The sequence below is a fragment of the Callorhinchus milii genome, unplaced genomic scaffold (assembly GCF_018977255.1).
Source record: "Callorhinchus milii isolate IMCB2004 unplaced genomic scaffold, IMCB_Cmil_1.0 Scaffold1, whole genome shotgun sequence".
NCBI classification, from domain to species: Eukaryota; Metazoa; Chordata; class Chondrichthyes; order Chimaeriformes; family Callorhinchidae; genus Callorhinchus; species Callorhinchus milii.
This window is the reverse complement of record NW_024704742.1, coordinates 67858641-67880145: the sequence shown is the minus strand read 5'-3', so window position 1 is coordinate 67880145 and position 21505 is coordinate 67858641. Positions and strand designations below refer to the sequence as shown.

The 21505-nt window shown below is 45.4% G+C and overlaps 1 protein-coding gene across 1 annotated transcript in view; it reads right to left on the bottom strand.

The window, feature by feature from the left end:
* Positions 1 to 21292, bottom strand: part of LOC103181484 (lysine-specific demethylase 3A) — a 30308-nt gene extending 9016 nt beyond the window's left edge. Inside the window, exons 1-15 of the mRNA XM_007897997.2 lie at positions 21067 to 21292; positions 14403 to 14537; positions 12926 to 13039; positions 11621 to 11702; positions 10801 to 10925; positions 10476 to 10578; positions 9099 to 9625; positions 8380 to 8537; positions 6795 to 7750; positions 5762 to 5963; positions 4973 to 5187; positions 3874 to 4026; positions 2302 to 2397; positions 1033 to 1151; positions 168 to 366 (exon numbers count right to left, since the gene is read on the bottom strand). Coding sequence (XP_007896188.1) covers positions 168 to 366; positions 1033 to 1151; positions 2302 to 2397; positions 3874 to 4026; positions 4973 to 5187; positions 5762 to 5963; positions 6795 to 7750; positions 8380 to 8537; positions 9099 to 9625; positions 10476 to 10578; positions 10801 to 10925; positions 11621 to 11702; positions 12926 to 13039; positions 14403 to 14537; positions 21067 to 21231 — 3349 coding nt within the window. The 5' untranslated portion in view covers positions 21232 to 21292. The remainder of the gene's footprint in view (positions 1 to 167; positions 367 to 1032; positions 1152 to 2301; positions 2398 to 3873; positions 4027 to 4972; positions 5188 to 5761; positions 5964 to 6794; positions 7751 to 8379; positions 8538 to 9098; positions 9626 to 10475; positions 10579 to 10800; positions 10926 to 11620; positions 11703 to 12925; positions 13040 to 14402; positions 14538 to 21066) is intronic.
* Between the last annotated feature and the right edge of the window lie 213 nt (positions 21293 to 21505).

Genomic DNA, 21505 nt, shown 5'->3' with positions numbered 1-21505 from the left:
TAGTGAAGCTTGCAGTTTAACTTCCCAATGTAGTCAGCCATGGGAGTGTTGAGGCAGGAGGTTAATGAGCATTACTACAGCTGTGTTACCAGGTTTAGCTAGCAGATTGCGAGAGACTAGGTGTAGATTGGGGACTGGGGGTGGTGGTGAGAGGGGAGCACGGTTACCTTTGTTTTCTTCTTTCGCTTTCCCATTAGCCAGGCCGATCATCCAACTGAAGGGAGAGTCTGCTTTCCTCGGCAGAATCAGGGCAGGGGATGGCAGGTTTCCATGGTCGTTAGCTGGACTCGGTGGGCACTCACACCCACCCCCTGGGAGTTTGGCACAGGCAGGACCCTCACAGCAACCCCCCGCGATATTCAGGCTCTGTAACGTGCAGCACAAACAAAAGCTTTAATAATCATGTGACCAGCTTGGTTAGGACTAGACTGGTCTCAAATGTATCAGATGATAATAGAGATTATTCCTTAAAAAAACGTCTTTTCTATGGTTTCAAAATTGGGAAACATTTCTTCAAAACGGGAGTATTTGAAGGTGAGAATGAGGATCTTGAACTTGATCCGCTGGGGGACTGGGGAACCCAAGGAGCTGAGCCTAGTGATGGTAGAGGGTTGTGAAAATGTGCAAGGCCGTACAATACAGGTACATTAATTTGGGATGTTTAAAAGGGAGATGGATACAATACATCTTTCGCATTGGGAGGAAATCGGGAGGTGGGGCGGGGAGGGAGGAAGAGAATCCAGGATGGAGCTCTAGAGAGGGGACATGAGGCAGCCTAGCCAGTGAGCAAAGACAGCGGCCAAGTTAGTAGGGTTGAAGGTCTCAGAGGCAATGTGGGTGAGACCATGGGAGGATTTAAAGGTGGGAACAAGGATCCTGAACTCAATCCGATGGGGGATGGGGAGCCAGTGGAGCTGAGCCAAGTGATGATGATAGGCTGGCAGAGCCTACACTGGATGTGGGGAGAAAATGGCAGGTAATTAGAATTAAAATATCAGTCGCAATTGACCAGACTGACAAAACAAACTTTACCTGAACAGCTTCGTGAGGCCTGTGCTGGGATTTGGTCCTCCGAGAGGTGCAGGGACAGTTGGCCTTTATACCCCATTTCCCTCGCACAGAATGCACAACATTTCCAATCTGATACAAGGCTGAAATGCAAAGCACGAGGCAAAGTATTAAATAGAGCAGTCGATTTCAGCTGAAGAGAGTTGCCAAAGTTAAAGACTAAGCTGGTGTGGAAAAGGGGGGCCAATTTCTAAAAAATTGGTTTTCCTCAATGATTATTACTCCCAGTTTTCCCTGCTTGGAAATCAAACCTGGGTCCTCTTGCGAGGCAAGCGCACTAACCACTACCCTATGGGACCCAGAAATTTATAGCACAGAAGGTGACATTGCCATAGGGAAAGATTATCATAGAATCATACAGCACAGAAGGAGGCCATTCAGTCCACGCCAGCTCCTAAACCTAATGATGATGTGATCACTGTTATCCAAATGCTCTCCACTGAAACCTGCTCCACTTGCCCCACTTCATTCCGCAGGATTAGATCCAGCATTGCTTCCTTCCTCGTTGGGCTGGAAATATACTGATCCAGAAAGTTATCCTGCACACATTTAGACCATAAGATGTAGGAGCAGGAATAGGCCATTCGGCCCCCTGCGCCTGCCCCACCATTTAATAAGATCATGGCTGATCTTCTAATCTAATTCAACTTACCCGCCCTATCCCCATATCCCTTAATCCCTCTATCCTTTAGAAACACATGCACTCCAAGACCGACTTAGTCTGTTCAACATTTTTCCCCCATTTGATCCCTCCTTTTTCCGGACTATTCTTTATTGCACTGTTGTGCATCTCCCTCAGTCCTCTATGTAACTTGTTTATCCTCTCTGATGCTACAACAGTACTGTGTTAAAGAGGTTGCCTTGCCCCTCTCAACACAAGGTTTGTGGTCCATTGGCTGTTGTCAGACAGCAGCAAAACAGTCTCACCTGTTCTTCCCCCCCATAGCAACCAGAGAGTTAATCTTCATAGGTGCATCAAATAGGATCAATGTCAGATACAGGTTTAATATAAAGTTTTTAAAAAATGGGGTTTCAAGCAGAATTTGGAAATGAATCCTTTACCCTGCAACCCCGAGCCCTAACGGATAGGGTGGTCCCAGCTGAACAAGCAGTAAGAAAGCTTGCCAGACAATGAAAAGCTCTGTGCTTTTAGCTGATTTAACTCCAGGAGTAACCCAATGCACACTCTGTCCTCTACTTTCAACTAAAGGTTTGTGTAAAACTTTCACTTACCTGAACCAGGAATTATTTGAGTCGGCATCAGGTCATCTGGTTCATGGATCTGACCTTTAGCACATTTCAACCATGAGAAAATCTCTTCATTATTATCTGTGAAGATTAGGGTCAAGGAGAAAGAATCAGTACCAAGACTCAGCTACAGGACATTAAAAAAAAATTGTGTGTATTTCAGTATCTGCAAGCTGATTCTAGACATCTGTACACTCGAACAATAGAGTTGGAGATTATAATAATAATCCTTGCATTTGATTTCACAGGATTCACTGTAAAGTATAGGAACTGCATTTTATAGGTGAACGTGGCACCCAGTTTCTGCACACATTTGTACAGCGCCTTTCTATACCGAAGGATGCTGAAGGCCCGACTGCTGATGGTGGGGCGGGCCTAATGGGGGACGTGGAGCAGGCCAGAGCCTGCTGAGAGGAAGGATCGGACAGGTTGATATGGTGTTAGCAGGTCAGAGGTAGGAAGGAGCAAGGCCGTGGAGGGCTTTGAAGATGAGGATTTTGAACTCTATCCTCTGGGGGATGGGGAACCAGTGGAGCCGGGCGAGGGTGGCGGTGATAGGGTCATAGAGCCTGATGTGGGAGAGGACACAAGCTGCAGAGTTCTGGATGATCTGCAGCTTGTGGAAGGAAGAGTTGGGAAGGCCGACAAAGCAGGGAGTTGGCGTAGTCAAGCCTAGATGTAATATATGGGGTTTGAGGGTTTCGGCGGCCTGAGGGATGAGGCAAAAGTGGAGCAGGCGACGTTGTGGAGGTCGGGGAAGTAGGAGCGAGTCATGGCACAGATATGAGTTAGATAGGACAGTTGTGGGTCAAACAAGAGGCCAAGTTTCCTGACTGGCTTAGTAAAGTGGAGTGTACATCCATGGATGGTGATGCTGTCAGCGCCTGAGGTGTAGAGGCGCTGACGGGAGCCAATTAGGAGAGTCTCGTAGACGTTCAACTGGAGAAAGTTAGCTCTCATCGATAAATAACCATGAAATGAGTGACTAATTTTATCTGAGAGACTGTTGGCCAGGATACCAGGGGATCTTTTCAAGTAATGCCATGGGATCTTTAACGTCCACCTGAACAGGCAAAATGATCTCGGTTTCACTTCTCATCTGAAGGACGGCACCTCTTAGAATGCTGCGCTCCCCCAGCACTGTACTACAGTGTGAGCCTAGACTACGAGCTCACAGGCCCGATGTGGGGTTTGAACCCGCAACCTCTGACTAAGAGGCGAGAGTGCTACCAACTGAGCCAGGCTGTCACCCGAGTTTGACACCTTTGGAGGGTTGGGGGGAGAATAGCTCAGCCTCAGAAGGCAAACACCCTCCAGAGTTGGTGGGAGAAAAAAGGAGAGAATGGAAACTGCTTCCAACCTAGGAGTTGGGAACAAATGCACTTGGGACGCCAAAGTGCCTTGGCCCAGTGAGTGGGGTGGTGAATGATGGCTGCCACAGCATCAGCATAAGAAGTGATCCATTCAAACACGAAATGATCCGATTTATTCACTCCCTACCTCGGCACAACTCCCAATCCCTTTCACCTCTCCTCTAAAGAGAAAGACAGCATGTACCTTGCTGGGTGCCGCTCTTCTTCATCCTGTAGCAGTCGAGGCACACGCCAAAGCCACACTTGGAACAGACCCAGTGGATGTTGAAGAGGGTGGTTTCACAGGCATCACACATCTCCCGGATGCCCTGAACTGCTCGCTTCCAGGCCATTTTTCCTAAAAATAATAATAGTAATAGCATTCAGAAAAGTGCCTTCTCATGTTGTTGAGACGGTTCAAAGCGCTTCATAGAATATTCTGTAAGTGGATTTGACAGTACTTTGTGGGCAAAAATGTGCAAAGTGTAAAAAATGCCTCAAATATTTCAACATCTACAATCCGCCAGTCAAGAACAACGACAATCACCACTACCAATTTATACAGCATCTTTCACTTCAGAATGTTGTCCCACAGTGCTGGACAGTGAAAGCTGAGCTGGGAGTTGGAATCAAGAAGGGTGGAGGGCGAGATGGGTGGGGGTGGGAGAGTGACCGAAGGTGGGGTCAAAGAGGAAGGTTTTGAGACGGACCTTGAAGGAGGCAAGGGAGGATGGAGTTCCAGAGAGTGGGAGCAGAAAAGCTGAAGGCCTGACCGCTGATGGTGAGGAGAGCACATGGAGCAGGCCAGTGCCTGCAGCGTGGAGAAGACAGGTTGGTAAGGTTTTAGCAGGTCGCAGAGGTAGGTAGACACAAGACTGTGGAGGAATTTAAAAGAGAGCACAAGGATTTTGAATTCTGTCTTCTGAAGGATGGGGAGCCAGTGAAGCCGGGCGAGGGTGGGGTGAGAGGGTCACGGAGATTGGTGCAGTAGAGGACACGAGCTGCAGAAACTTCTACTCCCTTCTCCTCATGTGAAGGTCTAGCTTCCTCTTGAATGCATCCATACTATCTGATTCAACTACTGCTTCAGCCTGTGAGTTCCAGTCTCACTACCCTCTGCATGAAGCAGTTCCTTCTAAATTCTCTTGTTAGATCCCTTAATCTGCATCTTATATTTGTGTCCCCTGGTTAAGGACTCGCCAACCAGTGGGAACAGCCTATCTATGCCAACCTTGTCAAACCCTTTTATAATTTTGAACACCTCAATCAAGTTCCCTCTTAAAACATTCTCTCGGCCGACTTACCACGAGGCTCCACTAGATTCAAGGCTTCCTTTTCGGACATGACGAGTTGGCAGAAGTGGTCTCCGATGTTGGCCAGAATGTACTTGGACGTATCCAGGTCCAAACCCTCGACGTTGGCATCGGAGGGCATCCACAGGCGAAGGGCCTCAGGGTCGCACTGGTTGGGAGTGAGGAAGCCCTCTGCACGCAGTAAACCATGTTTGTTAAACTGTAACCTGGAGCAAAAAGACAGCAGCTCGGTCAACAACAGGATCACAATGAGAAGACGCAAAGGGTTGGACTTTTCAGGTGTCTTCCTTCACAATCGCTGTATCTTTTGGGAATTTCTATGTATAAGAAATAATATAATCCTTGAATTTGATATAGCACTTTATCAAGTCATCAAAATGCTTCACAGAATATACTGTAAAGTGAGTTTCTGAATATTTTGTGGACAAACGTGGCAGCCAATTGCTCACAACAGTGTCCCACAAACAGTTGTGGATTGAGTGACCAAATTGTTCTTATTTTATTTATTTATATGAAGGGATCATCACCCCCGGAAAAGCTATCCACCATTCAACGAACAAGCAGGTTCCTACTTATTGCTGGGTAAACAGAGGCGTGTGGAGTAAGGAAACTTGCCTAATGTTTTGCCCCACCAGGAATCGAACCCGAGCCCTCTCGCTTGTGAGGCGAGTGCTCGAGCCACTACACTACACTACAGGACTCCACTGTTTTAGTACAATCACTGGTCTGTCGGCACACTCACACTCACCCACACACACCCACTCACCCACACTCACTCACTTTCTGAAGTGGAAGAACCTGCAGAAGACGGTGGAGTCGGCCTCGTCTCTGTGCCGCTGGTAGCTGGCCAGGCGGCACTCTCTGCACTTGTGCAGGTTGGGAGCGACGTCGATGCAGGAGCCGTCCTGCAGGAAGGACTCGCCGCTTTGCTGCAACGCTCGGACCTTGTGAGGGTCGTTCAGCACTGAGCGGTGGACATTCACTGCAGAGATAGAGAGTGAGAGAGAGAGTGAAAAGCAACACAAAAGCAGAGAAGGGAGATTCAGTTTAATTTAAAAAATGCTGGTCACAATAGTACTTCACGACATCAGGTTAGCATCCCTTCAGCGCCACAGCGCACAATATTAAATCTTGAGTGTTTTCCTTAAAACCGCCAGCAGTCCAAGGGTTAAAATATAGCACTAGTAATGGAGGGGATGGGGACAGGGACAGAAATGCAGCCATAAGTGCGGGAGTAATGGAGTAATAGAGGAGTGGGGTTATGTTTTGTTTGTAAAAAGCACATTCTTCCTTCCTCCATAGGCCTGAAATTCCAACTAGACCTTAGTTGCAAGACCATTTTGCAAACGTTCTGTCTCAATCTGGAAGCCCATTCTTGCACAGTTCTTCAAAACGGTGAATCAACCGACTTCCAAATTGGGATGAATTGGTCGGCTGCGTTGAATCAGAGGAAACGTACGCTGCCACATGCGCAGAAGAACTTCATTTCCTACGATTCAATGCGATTCCAACACTTGCCGGTAATTGCACATGTAGCAATGTGTCAAGATGTATTAAATCATAGGAAACGTAATCTTGAGCCATCACCCCATACGCACTTACCAGCTGCACTGAAGTAAGTATGTGCAGCGTAGATTATTGTCTAAATCGGATATTATACGACTTATACAGTTTGCCCACCACTCGGACTTTGCGTAAGGCATATTAAATGTTATGGGCCGGACTGATGTGAATTATGTGAGTTTGATTATATTACATTAACCCACGCGGTTAATGTCACCGCCAACTGTGAGTAAAGGAGCTGCTCACTCACCTCGGCCTCGTCTCTCTTTGTACCACAGCACCTTCCTCACGGGGCCACTTCCTCCCCCAGCACCAGGTCTTGCCAGTGGCCTTGCTCCCGGAGCCAAGGGGGGCCCCGGATCCCTGGAGCCTCCAGGAGTTGAGGGCTCGGGCTCCAAACTGGCGTCTGACAGGCAGCTGACCTCGCTGTCCGTGCTATCATCGCTCTCGTCCCCGTCCCCGTGCACCTGATAGCGGAGCAGCAGAGCCTGGTCGCGAGGCCCCTGTGCTGGTTCGGATGTGATTTGTGGCATTCGCTGCTCTGTAAACGCAGGCGGGTGAGGTTCCCACCGGCCCATTGGAAGCTCGCCTTGGCTCAAAGTTGGCCGGACGTCAGCCGGTGTTCCAGCGCCGGGAGAGATGGTTGCCCAACCGCGTACCTCACCCTCTCCGCCAAAACAAGTCTTGCGCTCGGATTTTTCCTCTCGTCCGTCGGCAGGCGTCTGAAAGGGAGTCGGCATCCGGGGTATCACGGTGTAGTCTGTACTAAATCCCGGCCACGATGGACGCCCGGCAAAAGCACACTCACTGGAAGCTGCCGAGGGGCTTCCCCGGGTCACAAAACGTGGCCCGTCCGAGGCTTCGCTCACCGCGGTGAAACCATTGCCCTTCGGCACAATTTCGGGAGGCAAATCCCGGCTGAGAGTCGAAGGGGATCGAGGCAATGGCAAACCGTTGGTGGCTCCGTTGGCCATTGATGGTCCCGTCTCCTCTGTCACATCACAAGGCACGTCTGTAGAGATACCCGGGCATTCTGATAATGGGTTCCCGTCCTTTCCACACGCGGCTCCGTGGAGCTCCTCCTGCAAAAACAACCTCGACGAGCTGAACGCCGGCAAGATCGAGGTATTGTTTCCACAGCTCACTGGAACATCTTCCCTCTCGCTCTCACTGAGTTCCTCTCCCATTCTCTGCTGCCGAATGGCCCTGGATAGCAACAATAACCAAGTGGAGTTATTCTATCGTCTATACCTTCCTCGAGATGTCTCAAAGCGCTTCGCAGGATATACTGTAAAGGGGAGTGACTGTATTTTGTTGGTGAATCGCAGCAGCCAGTTTGTGAGACAGCAGTGTCGCACAACCAGCCATGGAGTGAGTGACTAATTTTATTTATGGGATTGTTGGCCAGGACACCAGGACAAACTCCCTTCTCTTTTCAAACATTGCCAGGGGATCTTTAACATCCACCTGAACAGCAGATGGGACATCGGTTTAACGTTCCACCCGAAAGATGGTACCTCCAACAGTGCAGCTCACTCCCCAGCACTGCATTGGATTGTCAGCTTAGACAATGTGATTCCAAGTCCCAACGTCGGACTGGAACCCACAATCTTCTGACTCGAAGGCGAGAGTGCTACCACTGAGCCAGGCAAACCTCTAATAACTTCTGATATCAAACAACTTCAACTTAATAGACACCCAGCTGATCACAGAAAGTAAGGAAAGTAAGGGGAAGGAAACCAGTAGGCAAAACAAGACTTTTTTTCACATGTTAATGGCCATGGATGAAATCTACCCAGAGGCACTGAAAGGGTAACTGGATGCCAGATATTTACCCTTGAGGTGGTTCTGCAGTGATGGTAGGAGGGGAATTTGCAGGAGGAGGTGTTGTCCATCTCAAGTCTTTTGTCCCAGGGGTGGTAGCAGTGCTTCCCAGCAACACCTCACCCCCCAACGTGGAGGGAGTTATTGGCACACTGACAGCCCTGGAGACCTGCGGCAGCAATCAACACAAAGGGCTAATGTTAAACAATCTAACCGTGACGGAGAAAATATAATAATCCTTGCATTTGATACAGGCCCTTTCAAGTGTCGAGTGACATCACAAAACGCTTCAGAGAATAAGCTATAAAGTGGATTGACTTTGTATTTTGTGAGTGAAATTCAGCTGCCTACTCGCATACAGCAATATCCCTCACACAGCCACGGAGTGAGGGACCAACCTTATTTGGAGGATTGTTGGTCAGGATACCGGGAAAGTGAAACTCCCTTCTCTTTTTTTAAATAATGCCGTGGGATCTTTAACATAAACTGGAACGCAGATGGCACCTTGGATAATGTCTCATCCGAAGGACGGCACCTCCAACAATGTAACCCACCCCTTTCCCCCCCACAGCACTGTATTGGAGTGTCAACTTAGACTGTGTAATTCCAAGTCTGACATGGGGCTTGAACCCACAACCTTCAGATGCAGGGGAAAAGAGTGCAACATCAAGTGAACCAGGCTGGCACCAATGAACAGCACATGGAGGCACATTACAGGGCTTGTACTTACTTGACATGGACAGCAAGTGGCCGCCTCTTTACTCAACTCCTCCACGGGGTGTTGGCACCTGTGCAGTGTGGGACAGCACGTCTCCGCACACCGTGGTTGAGCAGTGTGATCCATAGCCTGTGGGGTACCTGGCAGATTAGTCCCAGGCCTGGGACCATCCTCCACCACCAATGTTCTGCCGCTGTCTCTCGCGTAGGTCGAGAAAAACATACTGAAGTTGGCGCGGCTGCTGGCAAACCCCAACAGAGGCTTTGCTCTCCGAGTGTCCACAGCAGGCTCGGCTCCGTCAGTGCAGAGAATGCCGGGATCCGGGAACAGTCCCCTCCTCCCCTCATCCCGCTCCGTCACCAGTTCCGTCTCAGAAACAGGGAGAATCCGTTCGCAGCTCCCACCTCCCTCGGTCACTGGCAATGGCTCACTCTCAGCAGTGGGAGCAACCTTTATTCTCTTGGTTCCATCCTTTCTGCCGTCTGCAGACTTTCTCTTTGTGCACTGGGAGTCAGTGTGCTGGACATGGGGGGATTTATCTGTAACGAATGAATTGACAACAAGCTGCACTTATAATAGCATCTTCCTCTCAAAATAAAGCTCTTGAAACAAATAATCCTTACAATTGATATAGCGTCTTATCACATCCTCAAGACATCTCAACTGTTTCACATGATGTAAAGTGATTTGACTGTATATATTGTGAAACACGGCAGCCAGATGCGCACAGCAATGGAATGAGTGACCAATTTTATTTGGGGGATTGTCCAGGACACCAGGAGTAACTCCCTTCTCTTTTCAAACAGTGTCGTGGGATGTTTAATGTCCATCTAAACTGGCAGGCAGGACCTGTGTTTAACGTCTCATCCGAAGGACAGCACCACTGACAATGCAACACCCTCCAGCATCACATTGGCGTGTCATCCTAGATTTTGTGATTGCAAGGCCCGACGTGGGGCTTGAACCCACAACCTTCTGGCTCAGAGTTGAGAGTGATACCACTGAGCCAGGCTGACACACAGAATTAATTTAGAGTGATTATTTAGAAATAAAGTAGGCAAATATGTCATAAGTTAACAATTTGTTTGTTAGAATGCTGCAAAACTAAAAATGAGCCACGCTGGTGTTTATACTCCACACGAGCCACTAACCGTTCTATACCCCTCTATTTCATTCTCCCTCACAGTTGCATCAAGTTTCCTCTTTAACACATGATTTTTGGGTCAACCACAGCTTACGGCAGCAAGTTCCACATTCTCACTAACCTCTGCGTAAAGAAGTTCCTCCTAAACCTCTGTTTTAAAGCTCCCCTGCTGATCTTATAGTCTATGTTAAATACTTTAAAATTTAGTAGAAGGGGGAATAGTAACAGGAAGAAGTGACACTTACCACATTCGGCATTCTTATAGTCGCCATTCAGCACCTCAATATCTTCATGGTTCAGAAAAGACACCTGAATCAAAGCCGGGTCCACACTTTGACCATCAGGAAACTTAAAGAAAACAACATTTTATTACAAACAAATATATTACAAATGGTTGTAATAGTTGGGGGCAAAACATATTTACTTAAATCTTCACAGGGGGAGCTTATGAGTGTCAATGGGCAGGGAAATCAATGAGGCTCGAAAGCTCTCCCACAAACAGGCAGACAGAACCTGGGTTTAACATCTCATCCAAAGGATGGAAGAATTTAACATTTGCAATCCTTTCACCTGCTCACTGATGACCCTAATCAGTCGATTCACTAAGTTGTGGTGAGAAATTGTGGCTGGAAACCAACAAGCAGAGGAATTCAAGTCGTACACCATCACTTTGTAACCTGCCAGGTTTCTGGTACCTGAGAAATAAGAGACATACAACATTGAGGATTCAGTGGCACAGGCTGTAAAACCTTTTGTTTTGTGATCTAGGGCAAATGATTGAGACTTAAGAGACACACAGAGAGGCCCCTAGATATTCCAATTTTAAAATCATCAAGTCCATCAAAACAGCGACGGTCAGTCCTGTTTATAGCACCTTATCACGTTGTTGAGACATCTCAGAGAATAGGACGCTTCACAGGATATACTGTAAATTGGAGTGACTGTGTATATTGCAGGCAAAACGCGCAGCCAATTGCACACAGCAACGTCCCACAAACAGCCATGGAGTACGTGACCAATTTTATTTTCGGATATTGTTGACCAGGACACCAAGAGAGAGAAACACCTTTCTCTTTTTGAATAGTGCCATGGGATCCTTAACATCCATCTGAACAGACAGATGGGCCTCAGTTCAATGTCCATTCTGCCCAACAAGTCTGCGCTAGTGAGTTGATTGGTTTATACCATTAAAGTTAATCTCCGAGGAAGGACCGAGGTACAACAAGCCTTCCTCAAGGGAGCTGAAGGGGAAGGGGGGAAAAGCATGACCAAAGCACAATTTCCAAAGCACTGGACGATTAAAACCTTTTTATCTTAGATCAGTGGAAGAAAGATTTTTTGGAAGGCTACGGTCAAAAATGTGATTCATCTCCAACACAACTCAACCCACCGTGCAGTAACAGATCTCGAGTCGACTCTTTAATGAACCAAGTCTTTATCTCATCACAAAGCTGCTGGTTTTCCACATTTATCTGTTGAGCAACAATGAAAAAATACATCAATTTCCTCCCTCAATTACCTATCCACTTTCAATGCGACATAGAATTACACAGAAACAGGTTATTTGGCCCAACTCATCTGTGCTGATTCCCCTCGCCTATATATGCATACAGACATCTATTCCCTTTTCCCTCTTGTATGCATCAAGTTTATTCTTGAATGCGTTGAACTATCTCTTTTGTATTTACAAGAAACAATCCTCCCTCACTCTCACTTTCCTTTACCCTCTCCGTTGTGACTTAGCAACAGGGCATTAATAAAATGACACATCAATAACATTTATGTATAATACTGCATAAACAATTTCATGCAACATGGCTCCAAATTATTAAAAAGATATCCTACAAATGGATTTTAATTCTAAACACCGGGGTGGGGTGGAGCGAGTCAATTTAGTTCTTGTTTAACGTGTATAAATAAAACACTGATACTCATCTCATCCTGAAGGATGGCATCTCCGCCCCCCAATGCTGTAGTTTCAACCTAGAGACTGTCTGACCATTGTTACCAACTGAGCCAAACTAACAAACTACGCAGGTGGTATGAGGAGTCTGTGTCTGAGGCCGGGATGGAAGACGATTGCTGCTGGCGGGTGGCTCTGCAGTACCCGATCCAGGAGAACCAGGAACTAGGAAACTGTAGCCTTCCTCGTGACTAACCTCCCTCAACCTCTCCGCTCTACTATCAGCAGACCCTTTTTCAGCCACTACACCCCGACCAACTACAACTCTCTGGCTCAGTCACCCTATGTTGTTTATCTTTGCATGTCTTCGAACCTTGCCTATGGTCATTTCCCCTTTCTCCCAAGGGGCATAATCTTAAAATTAGAGCTAGGTAATTTAATAGTGAAATCAGGAAGCATTTTTTTCACCCAAAGGATAGTGGAAATCTGGAACTCTCTCCCCTAAAAGGCTGTGGTTGCTGGATCCATTCAAATTTTCAAGACTAAGGTGGATAGATTTTTCTTGGATCAGGGTATCAAGAGATATGAGGCAAAGGCGGGTAAATGGAGTTGAGCTACAGATCAGCCATGATCTAAAAGAAGGGTGGAACAAGCTTGAGGGGCTGAATGGTCTTTGTTCCCTGGTTTGGCATCAAACTCTGCCATTGTAAAGCTCTCTGAGAGCATGATGTAAATGCTGCTGTTATTGTAGTGACATCCGTGCAAAAATAAGTTCAGTACCAATTACTGTACCTTTAACAGTTGGAGAGAATTTTCTTTCTGCAGAAAGATTCGATACCTATCAGTGAGAAATTCCACAGGAGAAACAGACACCAGGCCAACTCTGTCCACCAAGCATTTAAACGTCTGAAACACACAATCCAAAAGCTATTTTGAGATTGGTAATAATAAAACAAATTCTTGCATTAGTGCCCAAATGGCAAAAGGTCTTCCAAGAGACGTTCAGATACAAACAGTCACTACAACTTAAATAGATCCTGTGAAGCATTTTGAGACATTTCAATGATGAAATATCAAATACAAGGATTAATATTGTTATAAAGAGCTTCACTGCTGATGACAACACAGCTAGTTGGGCTCATCGGCAGGACCTGGAAGAGCAGACTAGTCACTGGGAATAGGGAATCACCCACTCAGCTCCTATTAACCCTATTAACCCTGCAAGCCAAAGCCCTAACTGGTAGAGTGGTACTAGCTGGATAATTTGCTTGCTCTGGTCGAGCCCTGTGAAATTCTTTTTTTCACACAATTGTTCATTTTACTTTTTGGGGAATTTTGTGTTATTTTGTTTTATCTGTTAAAATGTTTTTTTTAAATCAAAAGTGAATAAAATAAACCTCAAATGACCGAATGGAAATAAAAACAACATGCCTTCCAGAAACCAAACATTCCAGTGGGGACAAAACCGACAAACAACAGGAGCAAAGTGTAACTGCAGATTGGCATCAACAGGCGTCCCCCGGATGGTGAAATAGTTATCAGGGCCTCAACAACAAGAAAATTGCATTTATAGAACGCCTTTCACGTCGGGAAGTCGTCCCAAGGCGCTGAGGACGTCACCAATACTTCCTGTGCCCACCATCCCCCACTGCCATAAAGCAGATTGCCCATTGCCTCAACCATGCTTTACTTTAGAAGGGCACGTTGCAAAGAAGTACCAAGGCACTACTTTTCCAGACAATAATAATCTTTACATTTGTTATAGCGCTGACCACATCCTTGAGACATCTCAAAGTGAATAGACTGTATATCTTGTGGGCAAATCGCAGCAGCCAATTGCACACAAGAGTGACCCACAAACAGTCATGGACTGAGTTACCAAATTACTATACTGTTTATACTTTTTGTTGAAGGGATTATTATATTGAATGGATTTTGTTGAATGCGATCCACCATTCGACTAACAACTGGGTTCCTACTTACTGCTAGGTAAACAGAGTAAGGAAACGTGGGTAAAGTTTCGCCCTGCCTGGGAATCGAACCGGATGCTCTCGCCTGTGAGGCGAGTGTTCTAACCAATACTCTACAGGACTCCACAACACGACACTATTTTTTAATCTCCATTGTTCAAATTAACAACAAAAAATTGCATTTATATAGCACCCTTCACGTAGGGAGGACGTCCCAATTGAGGTTAGCAAATCCAGTCTGAGCCAACGCAGGAGAATAGGTTTTTTTTGTAAATAATAAATAAATTGTTTATCTGTACCAAAGCAGGGCACTGAACCCCATTTGATAGTTTCCTTTCAGCCGAGACCAGTTGGTGTTCCACCAGCAAAAGCTTCAGATCATCATTGTAGACCTTAATCCATTGGCACTGATGGTCATCGAACTCCACAAAGACCTGAGGTTGGAGGAGGAAAGAAAATCTGAAGTTAATTCACATTTTAGAACTCCGACACAAGCGGAAACCCATCACTATGTTTAAGAGGCTCCAAACAAAACACCAGAGTTCTACATATGTACAATACCTACCAATGGAAATTTCCTTGTGGCTGGATTGGAATGCACACGCTCCCTAGAGGGATGCATTCCATTTTTCCAGAGAATATTGTGTGCAGGTTGGCAGGAACCAAGGCTTTGGGATGCCAGAGTGGTGCATTTGGGTAACTACTAGAGTTTAACTACATAGCTTGCCACTGAGAGCACTTTCTGGTAAGTTTTCCTGCTGCTTGTCCAGCTAAGACCACCCTATCTGTTTGCACTTTGGTTGACAGGGTTAACAGGAGTGGGAAGAGTCATTGCCCCCAGTGACTGAACAAACATGAGAATCAAACATGAACAAAACACTTTCCTCCTCCTCTCTCTGGTATCTTTCACCTGTTGTATATCTCAGCCATTAACTGTGCAAGAGATGACTACTAGTCTGGGCATAATCGAGTCCTCAGTAGGAGAGAGAGAGAAAGAGGAAAGAATTCACTCACCGATAATGTTAACTTATCCAGAAGCAGATTTTGCTGGTTTGACCCAATAAAATTTGAACACATTGCATCTAATTGCAGAACCTGATTGAGTTTTTGAACAAAAAGATTCAGATTTAGAATTCCCTCTGGAAGCTTTGCAACTGGAAATAGTTGAAACAATTCTTACACTGGATTTTAATAGCTTACGGTGTCAAAACATACGAGGGTTACTTTGAAACATGCTGACTTACTGAAGGGAAATGCAGCAACTTAATAAAATGCTTTCCATCATCTGCCATAGTCAATCACTCCATGGCTGTTTGTGAGGCACTGCTGTGTGTAACAAGCTGCTGCATTTCTCTCACAAAATACAATCAATCTAGTATATCCTGTGAAACGCTTTGAAACATCTCAACGACATGAAAGGCGCTATATCAAATGCAAGGATTATTATTAATATCATTATTGTCTGGAAAATAGCTTTATTAGAGTTTTACGGAGTATTTAGTTCAGCATTATTACACGGGAGCTAAAAAGCGGTTAGCCTGGGGAGACTGCCATTTCTCTGGACCTTCCAGACTTCGGAAGTTTTAATGTGACTTTTTATTAAAAAAAATATTTTTAAAAACCTAACCAATTACTTTCATCACTTTCACCTACTTTGTTTCTCCCACAAAATATAAAATTGATTTTACAGTATATTCTGTGAAGCGCTTTGAGACGTCTCGAAGATGTGATGAAGCACTATATTAAATGCAAGGATTATTATTATTGCTTTAGATCTAGAGATCTTTCAATTTTAAGCACTGCGATCTGACCTTACAAATTATTGATATTTCAACTGACAGCACAAAAATAATAATCCTTGCATTTGATATAACGCTTTTCACGTCTTCTAGACGTCCCAAAATGCTTCACAGAACATACTGTAAAGTGAATTGACTGTAAAGCCAACGATAATAATTCACAGTAACGTTGGTCGTTTCTGATCACAAAAGGTGCAGATAGACAGATCTCGTGGGAAATCAAATGCATCGTCCAACGCCTGTAAATTTATGAGGTGTTGGAGTAGAAGACAGAAAAACATGCAACAAAAGGTTGCCACAGGGATGTGATTGCCAGAGCAGCTACACTGCAAGCATATGATCTGTCACAAACCCCATGCAAAATACAGGCCACTGCACTTGGCAATAAATCCTGTGCAATATTTTGAAATGTCTCAACAATGTAATAAGACTATAACAGTAATACTTGCACTTGATATAGTGAGCATCTTATAATGTCTTTTAGATTCTCAAAGTGCTTCACAAAATATTTTGTAAAGTGAATTGACCGTATATTTTGTGGAAGAAACGCGACGGCCAATTGCGCACAGCAGTGTCCCACAAACAGTCATGGATTGAATGACCAAATTTTATTTTGAAGGGATTATTATCCCCGGACAGCAATCCGCCAATCGACTAACAACCAGGTTCCTACTTACTGTTAGATAAACAGAGGGCTGTGGAGTAGGGAAACTTGCCTTGGGTTTCGTCCTGCCGGGAATCAAACCTGGGTCCTGTTTGCTTGCGAGGCGAGTGATCTAAATACCCTATAGGACCTACATATATGTTTATTAATTATTATCATTCAATATTAACTGTCCTATTGGAATTTGAAAAAAACTAAAACAGATGAATATTATGCTTTTCTGTTTCATTCTGTACTTTGTGGGTATTAGGCTAACGAAGGGATACACAGAATAATTTTGCTTGGGCTGTTATGAGGTAGATTTAAAACATTGCATTTTTGTAGCGCCCTTCACACGGGGCAGTGTGTCAGAGCGCTTAACAGTGACAGAGCCTGACGGAGAGTCAGGGGAGTGGGGGAGGAGGAGGTAACCAAAGTAGAGCGGATGTAACAAGGGACAAACAGGAGGCCAGAGCCAACCGAGGGAAGGCAGCGGGAAGTGGAGTGGGGGAAAAGCAGGTCAGAAAGGTAGGGTGGTGCCAGGGTTTGGAGGGATTTGTGAACGAGTGAGACAAGTAAAAGTAACAAGGCACAGAAAAGGTTAACTGAATCTCTAAAAAGACTACATTCAACTCCACCAACGCAGTCACCCCAAACACTGTCTGGAAAGCAGTCTGTTCAGCAAAGGAAACAGTGTCATCATTGGAAAGCAGCAGAAACAGCAATACTTTTGGCATCCTTATTGACATAACACACTCCCACTCCAGAGACAAAGCCTCGCCTGCTTTACCTGACTGAAGGGGGAAGGAAATGAAGTAAATATGTGAAACAGGTTCCCTAGAGAGATGAAGGAAGCAGAAAGTATTGATTCTTTCAAAAGCAAATTAGATCAGATTTACTTTTGGAAATAATATCTCAGGATACCCTATATAGTTTGGGACACGACACGTGCATGCCAGCATGGTGGAAAGCAAACAGCATGGACCTCAGTCTTCTTTCGCCTAGCAATGGCTTATCACATCTTTGAGACATCTCAAAGCACTTCACAGAATACACTGTAAAGTAAAATATCTTGTGGGTGAAGCGCGGCAGCCAATTGCACACAATAGGGTCCCACAAACTTTGAGTGACCAAATTATTAAATTATTTTATTTATTTTTTTTGAGGGGATTATTACCCCTGGAAAGGCAATCTGCCAAATGATTAACAATTGGATTCTTAGTTACTGTTAGGTAAACAAAGGAGTGTGGAGTAAGAAAATTTGCCTAAGGTTTTACCCAGCCTTGGAATCGAACCGGGGTGCTCTCGCTTGTGAGGGGAGTGCTCTAATAAGCTACAGGACTCCACAATGAATGCTTTGGTCAGTAAGGTGAGGGACCAGGGTCAGTGAAGCAACTTGTATTTGAGCAGAACTGGCTTTATGTGCGCACACACACACAGCTCAAAGACATACAAGACTCCTTCTAGAAATGAATTAATTTGTATTGCAAATTGTTCAGCATGAAGTGCTTACCAGGTGACGAACACCCACCCACGTACATTGCCTGCCAATAATCTGTTGCAACCTATTTCCCACAACTAAAAATACCAACTAGTTAGATATAGTTACTACTATTAAAAAAAAATCAATCATTAAGCAGGAGAAAGTGAAAATGGATTTTGCAGGACAGATTAAGATCTATACAGCATGGTATTTTTAGAGCTCACACAACCTCAGACTGGGAACGTGTAGACTCGCAAGTTCCTCTCACCTCCCGTGGTTGCTTTGCCTGCTGGAGATGGTTTAGGAATAGGAGATATTTTTTAAATGAAATAATAATCCTTGTATTTGATATAGTACCTTATCACATTGTTGAGCTGTCTCAAAGTGCTTCACGGAATACATTGGGGAAGGTGGAGGGGAGGGTGGAAGGTAGGGGGGGGAAGCAGGGAGATCGAAAGCAAAGTCAAAGAGGAGGGTCTTGATATGGGTCTTGAAGGAGGCAAGGGAGGGGGGCGAAGGGGGAGGGACTGTGGGATGGATTTCCAGAGGGTGGGGGCAGAGTGGCAAAAGGCCCACCCATCAATAGTGGGGCGAGCGAGGTGGGGGACGTGAAGCAGGCCACAGCCCGTTGAGGGGCGGGATCGGGCAGGATGGTAGGGATTAGGAGGTCTCAATGGTAGGGGGGAACAAGACCATTGAGGGCTTTGAAGGTGTGGCCCAGGATCTTGATCTGTATCCTCTGTGTGATGGGAAGCCAGTGGAGTTGGGCGAGGATGGGCGTGATAAGAGTCACAGAGCCTGGTGCAGGAGAGGACATGGGCTGCAGAGCTCTGGATGATCCACAGCCTATGGAGGGAGGAGTTGGGGAGGCCGACAAGCAGTGAGTTTGCATAGTTGAGCCTCGATGTAATGAAGGAGTGTATGAGGGTTTCGGCGGCTGCAGTGTGAGACAGTGGCGGAGCCGGGCAATGTTGTGGAGGTGGGGAAGGTACAGATGTGGGGTAGAAGGATAGTTGATGGTCAAACAAGAACCCAAGATCAGTTGATCGTCGGATTGCTTTTCCGGGGCTAATAATCCCTCAAAAAAAGTGTGGTCACTCAATCCACGAATGTTTGTGGGAACTACTGTGCAATTCACTTTGTAGTATATACTGTGAAGCGCTTTGAGACATCTAGAAGACATTATAAGGCACTATATCAAATGCAAGAATTATTATTTTGACCAAATTTTTTTTAAGGAATTATTATGCCCGGAAAAGCTATCCGCCAATCGACTAACAACCGGGTTCCTACTTACTGTTAGGTAAACAGAGGCGTGTGGAGTAAGGAAACTTGCCCAATGTTTCACCCGAGGGATAAATGCAAGAGAGATAAATACTTTGCATCCCCAAAAATAAAGGAGCAATTAAATTCTAAGCGACTCTTTAATAAAAACAATACTTGTATTTGATATAGCACCTTATCATGTTGTTGAGACGTCTTAAAGTGCTTCACAGCATATTTTGTAAAGTAGATTGACTGTGTTATGCAGGCGAAATGCAGCAGTCAGTTAGAAACTGCCTTCTCTTCAAATAGTGCCATGAGATATTTAATATCCACCTGAACAGGCAGACGGGACCTCGGTTTATCATCTCATCCAAAAGACGGCACTTTCATTTCCAGGTTACAATTATAAATCACTCTAATTGCCACAGTGCTCCGAGAATCTATCCTGTGGGAAGGCCGCTGTACAAATTCAAGTTATTGTTTGCTGTTGTCAGGAATCTTGAACCCCTCCCCCAAGTGACCACTTCCTTCTACTCCCTCCGCAGCGTACCTGCTATTCTGCACATAATTCTGACCCTGAACGGCCATCACGCATATTTCCAAAAAAACTTCCTCGGAATTAAATGTGGACAGATAAGTTAGTTTGTCACGAGAACACAGGAACTACTGTTCTGAACTGTGAGGAGACAAGTAGGGAATATATATATTTTAAATTTTAAGAAATAAATTATTATTGGAGAGGCCTTTCATTCTCAAGAGCTCTGCCCTTCTAGATTTGTGACAATTTGCATCCATCGACCATAGGAACAGGCTGATTTCTCACCGAGCTTACAACACAGGATGTTTAGACCCCCAGCAGGTTCCTAGTTCCCATTACTACACAATGGAAACGCTCTCCATATCCCTGTTGCTTTAAGTTGGGAGGGCGTGGAGTGGGCACCGACCGGTGGGAGGAGACTAAGACAGGAAATCCGAAGCACTCGTGTAAAACAATTACGCTCACCCATTTTTTTCCCCCAAGGAAATAATAATAATAATTTGCATTTGATATAGAACCTTATCACATCGTCGAGACGTCTCAACGCACTTCACAGGATATACTGTAACGTGGATTTTCTGGGTATTTTGTAGGCGAAATCTGGTCAGAGGTGATATGGCTTATAATATGAATTCACAAATCAAAATGGTCAATTCTGCAGCAGGCCAAGAGGCTGTAATGTAAGTCGCACAAGTTACCAAATGAATCCCATGCAGCAGAAAGCCCCGAGCTCAAGGCAAAGGCATCACCGAAGAGTTCGGACAGTTATATTCTTCCAGGTTTTTTTTAAAAACCGGAGGAAAAGGAAATGTTACAGAATGTTTTCTGGGGCGCCATACAAATTCAAGTTGTTCTTTTCTGTGAAGTAAGATAAGAACTCGATAAACCCAATAACCAAACCCTTTAATTAAAAAAAAGCTTGAGTTCAGCGAATAGAAATATTCCTACACCGCCTGCATTAAACATGTTAATAATATTATTAATAATAATAATACCAGAATGAAACTGTTACTCAGGCCTGTGTCATGAAATCATTTTCACCAACTGCATTGCATATTGGTCACTAAAAAAAGTTGATTGCAAATTCCTCCCTCCAACCACTAACCAGACACACACCCTCATGTTTCCCCCAACAAGAAAAATATACCGGATTCTTCTGAAGTCGTATTATAATTATTTTATACATAAATATGCACATCCCAGAATACACGGAAAGCCAATTGCAGAGACTCACAGACAAATCCTGGTGCAGTCTGTCTTGATGGGAAGCTGCTCGGATCCACCCTGCTCTCCAGTCCCAGTCTGAGGCTGGTCTGAGAGCTTCAGCCTGAGGACACGAGCTGGAGAGGGCGCACACAAGAACCCTTCTGCCCGGCAGAGAGGGCGCCTCCCCGGCCATGCCAACTGCACGGTGTCCCCCTCTGTACCCCCGAGTGTGTGTGTGTGTATCCCTGTGGCTATGGCTGTGTATCCTCTGTGTGTGTGTATCCTCTCTGTGTGTGTATCTTCTCTGTGTGTGTGTATCTTCTGTGTGTATGTTCTGTGTGTGTGTGTGTGTGTGTGTAGCCTGTGTGTGTGTTCTCTGTGTGTGTAGCCCGTGTGTGTACTGTGTGTGTGTAGCCTGTATGTGTACTCTGTGTGTGTGTGTGTAGCCTCTGTGTGTGTTCTCTGTG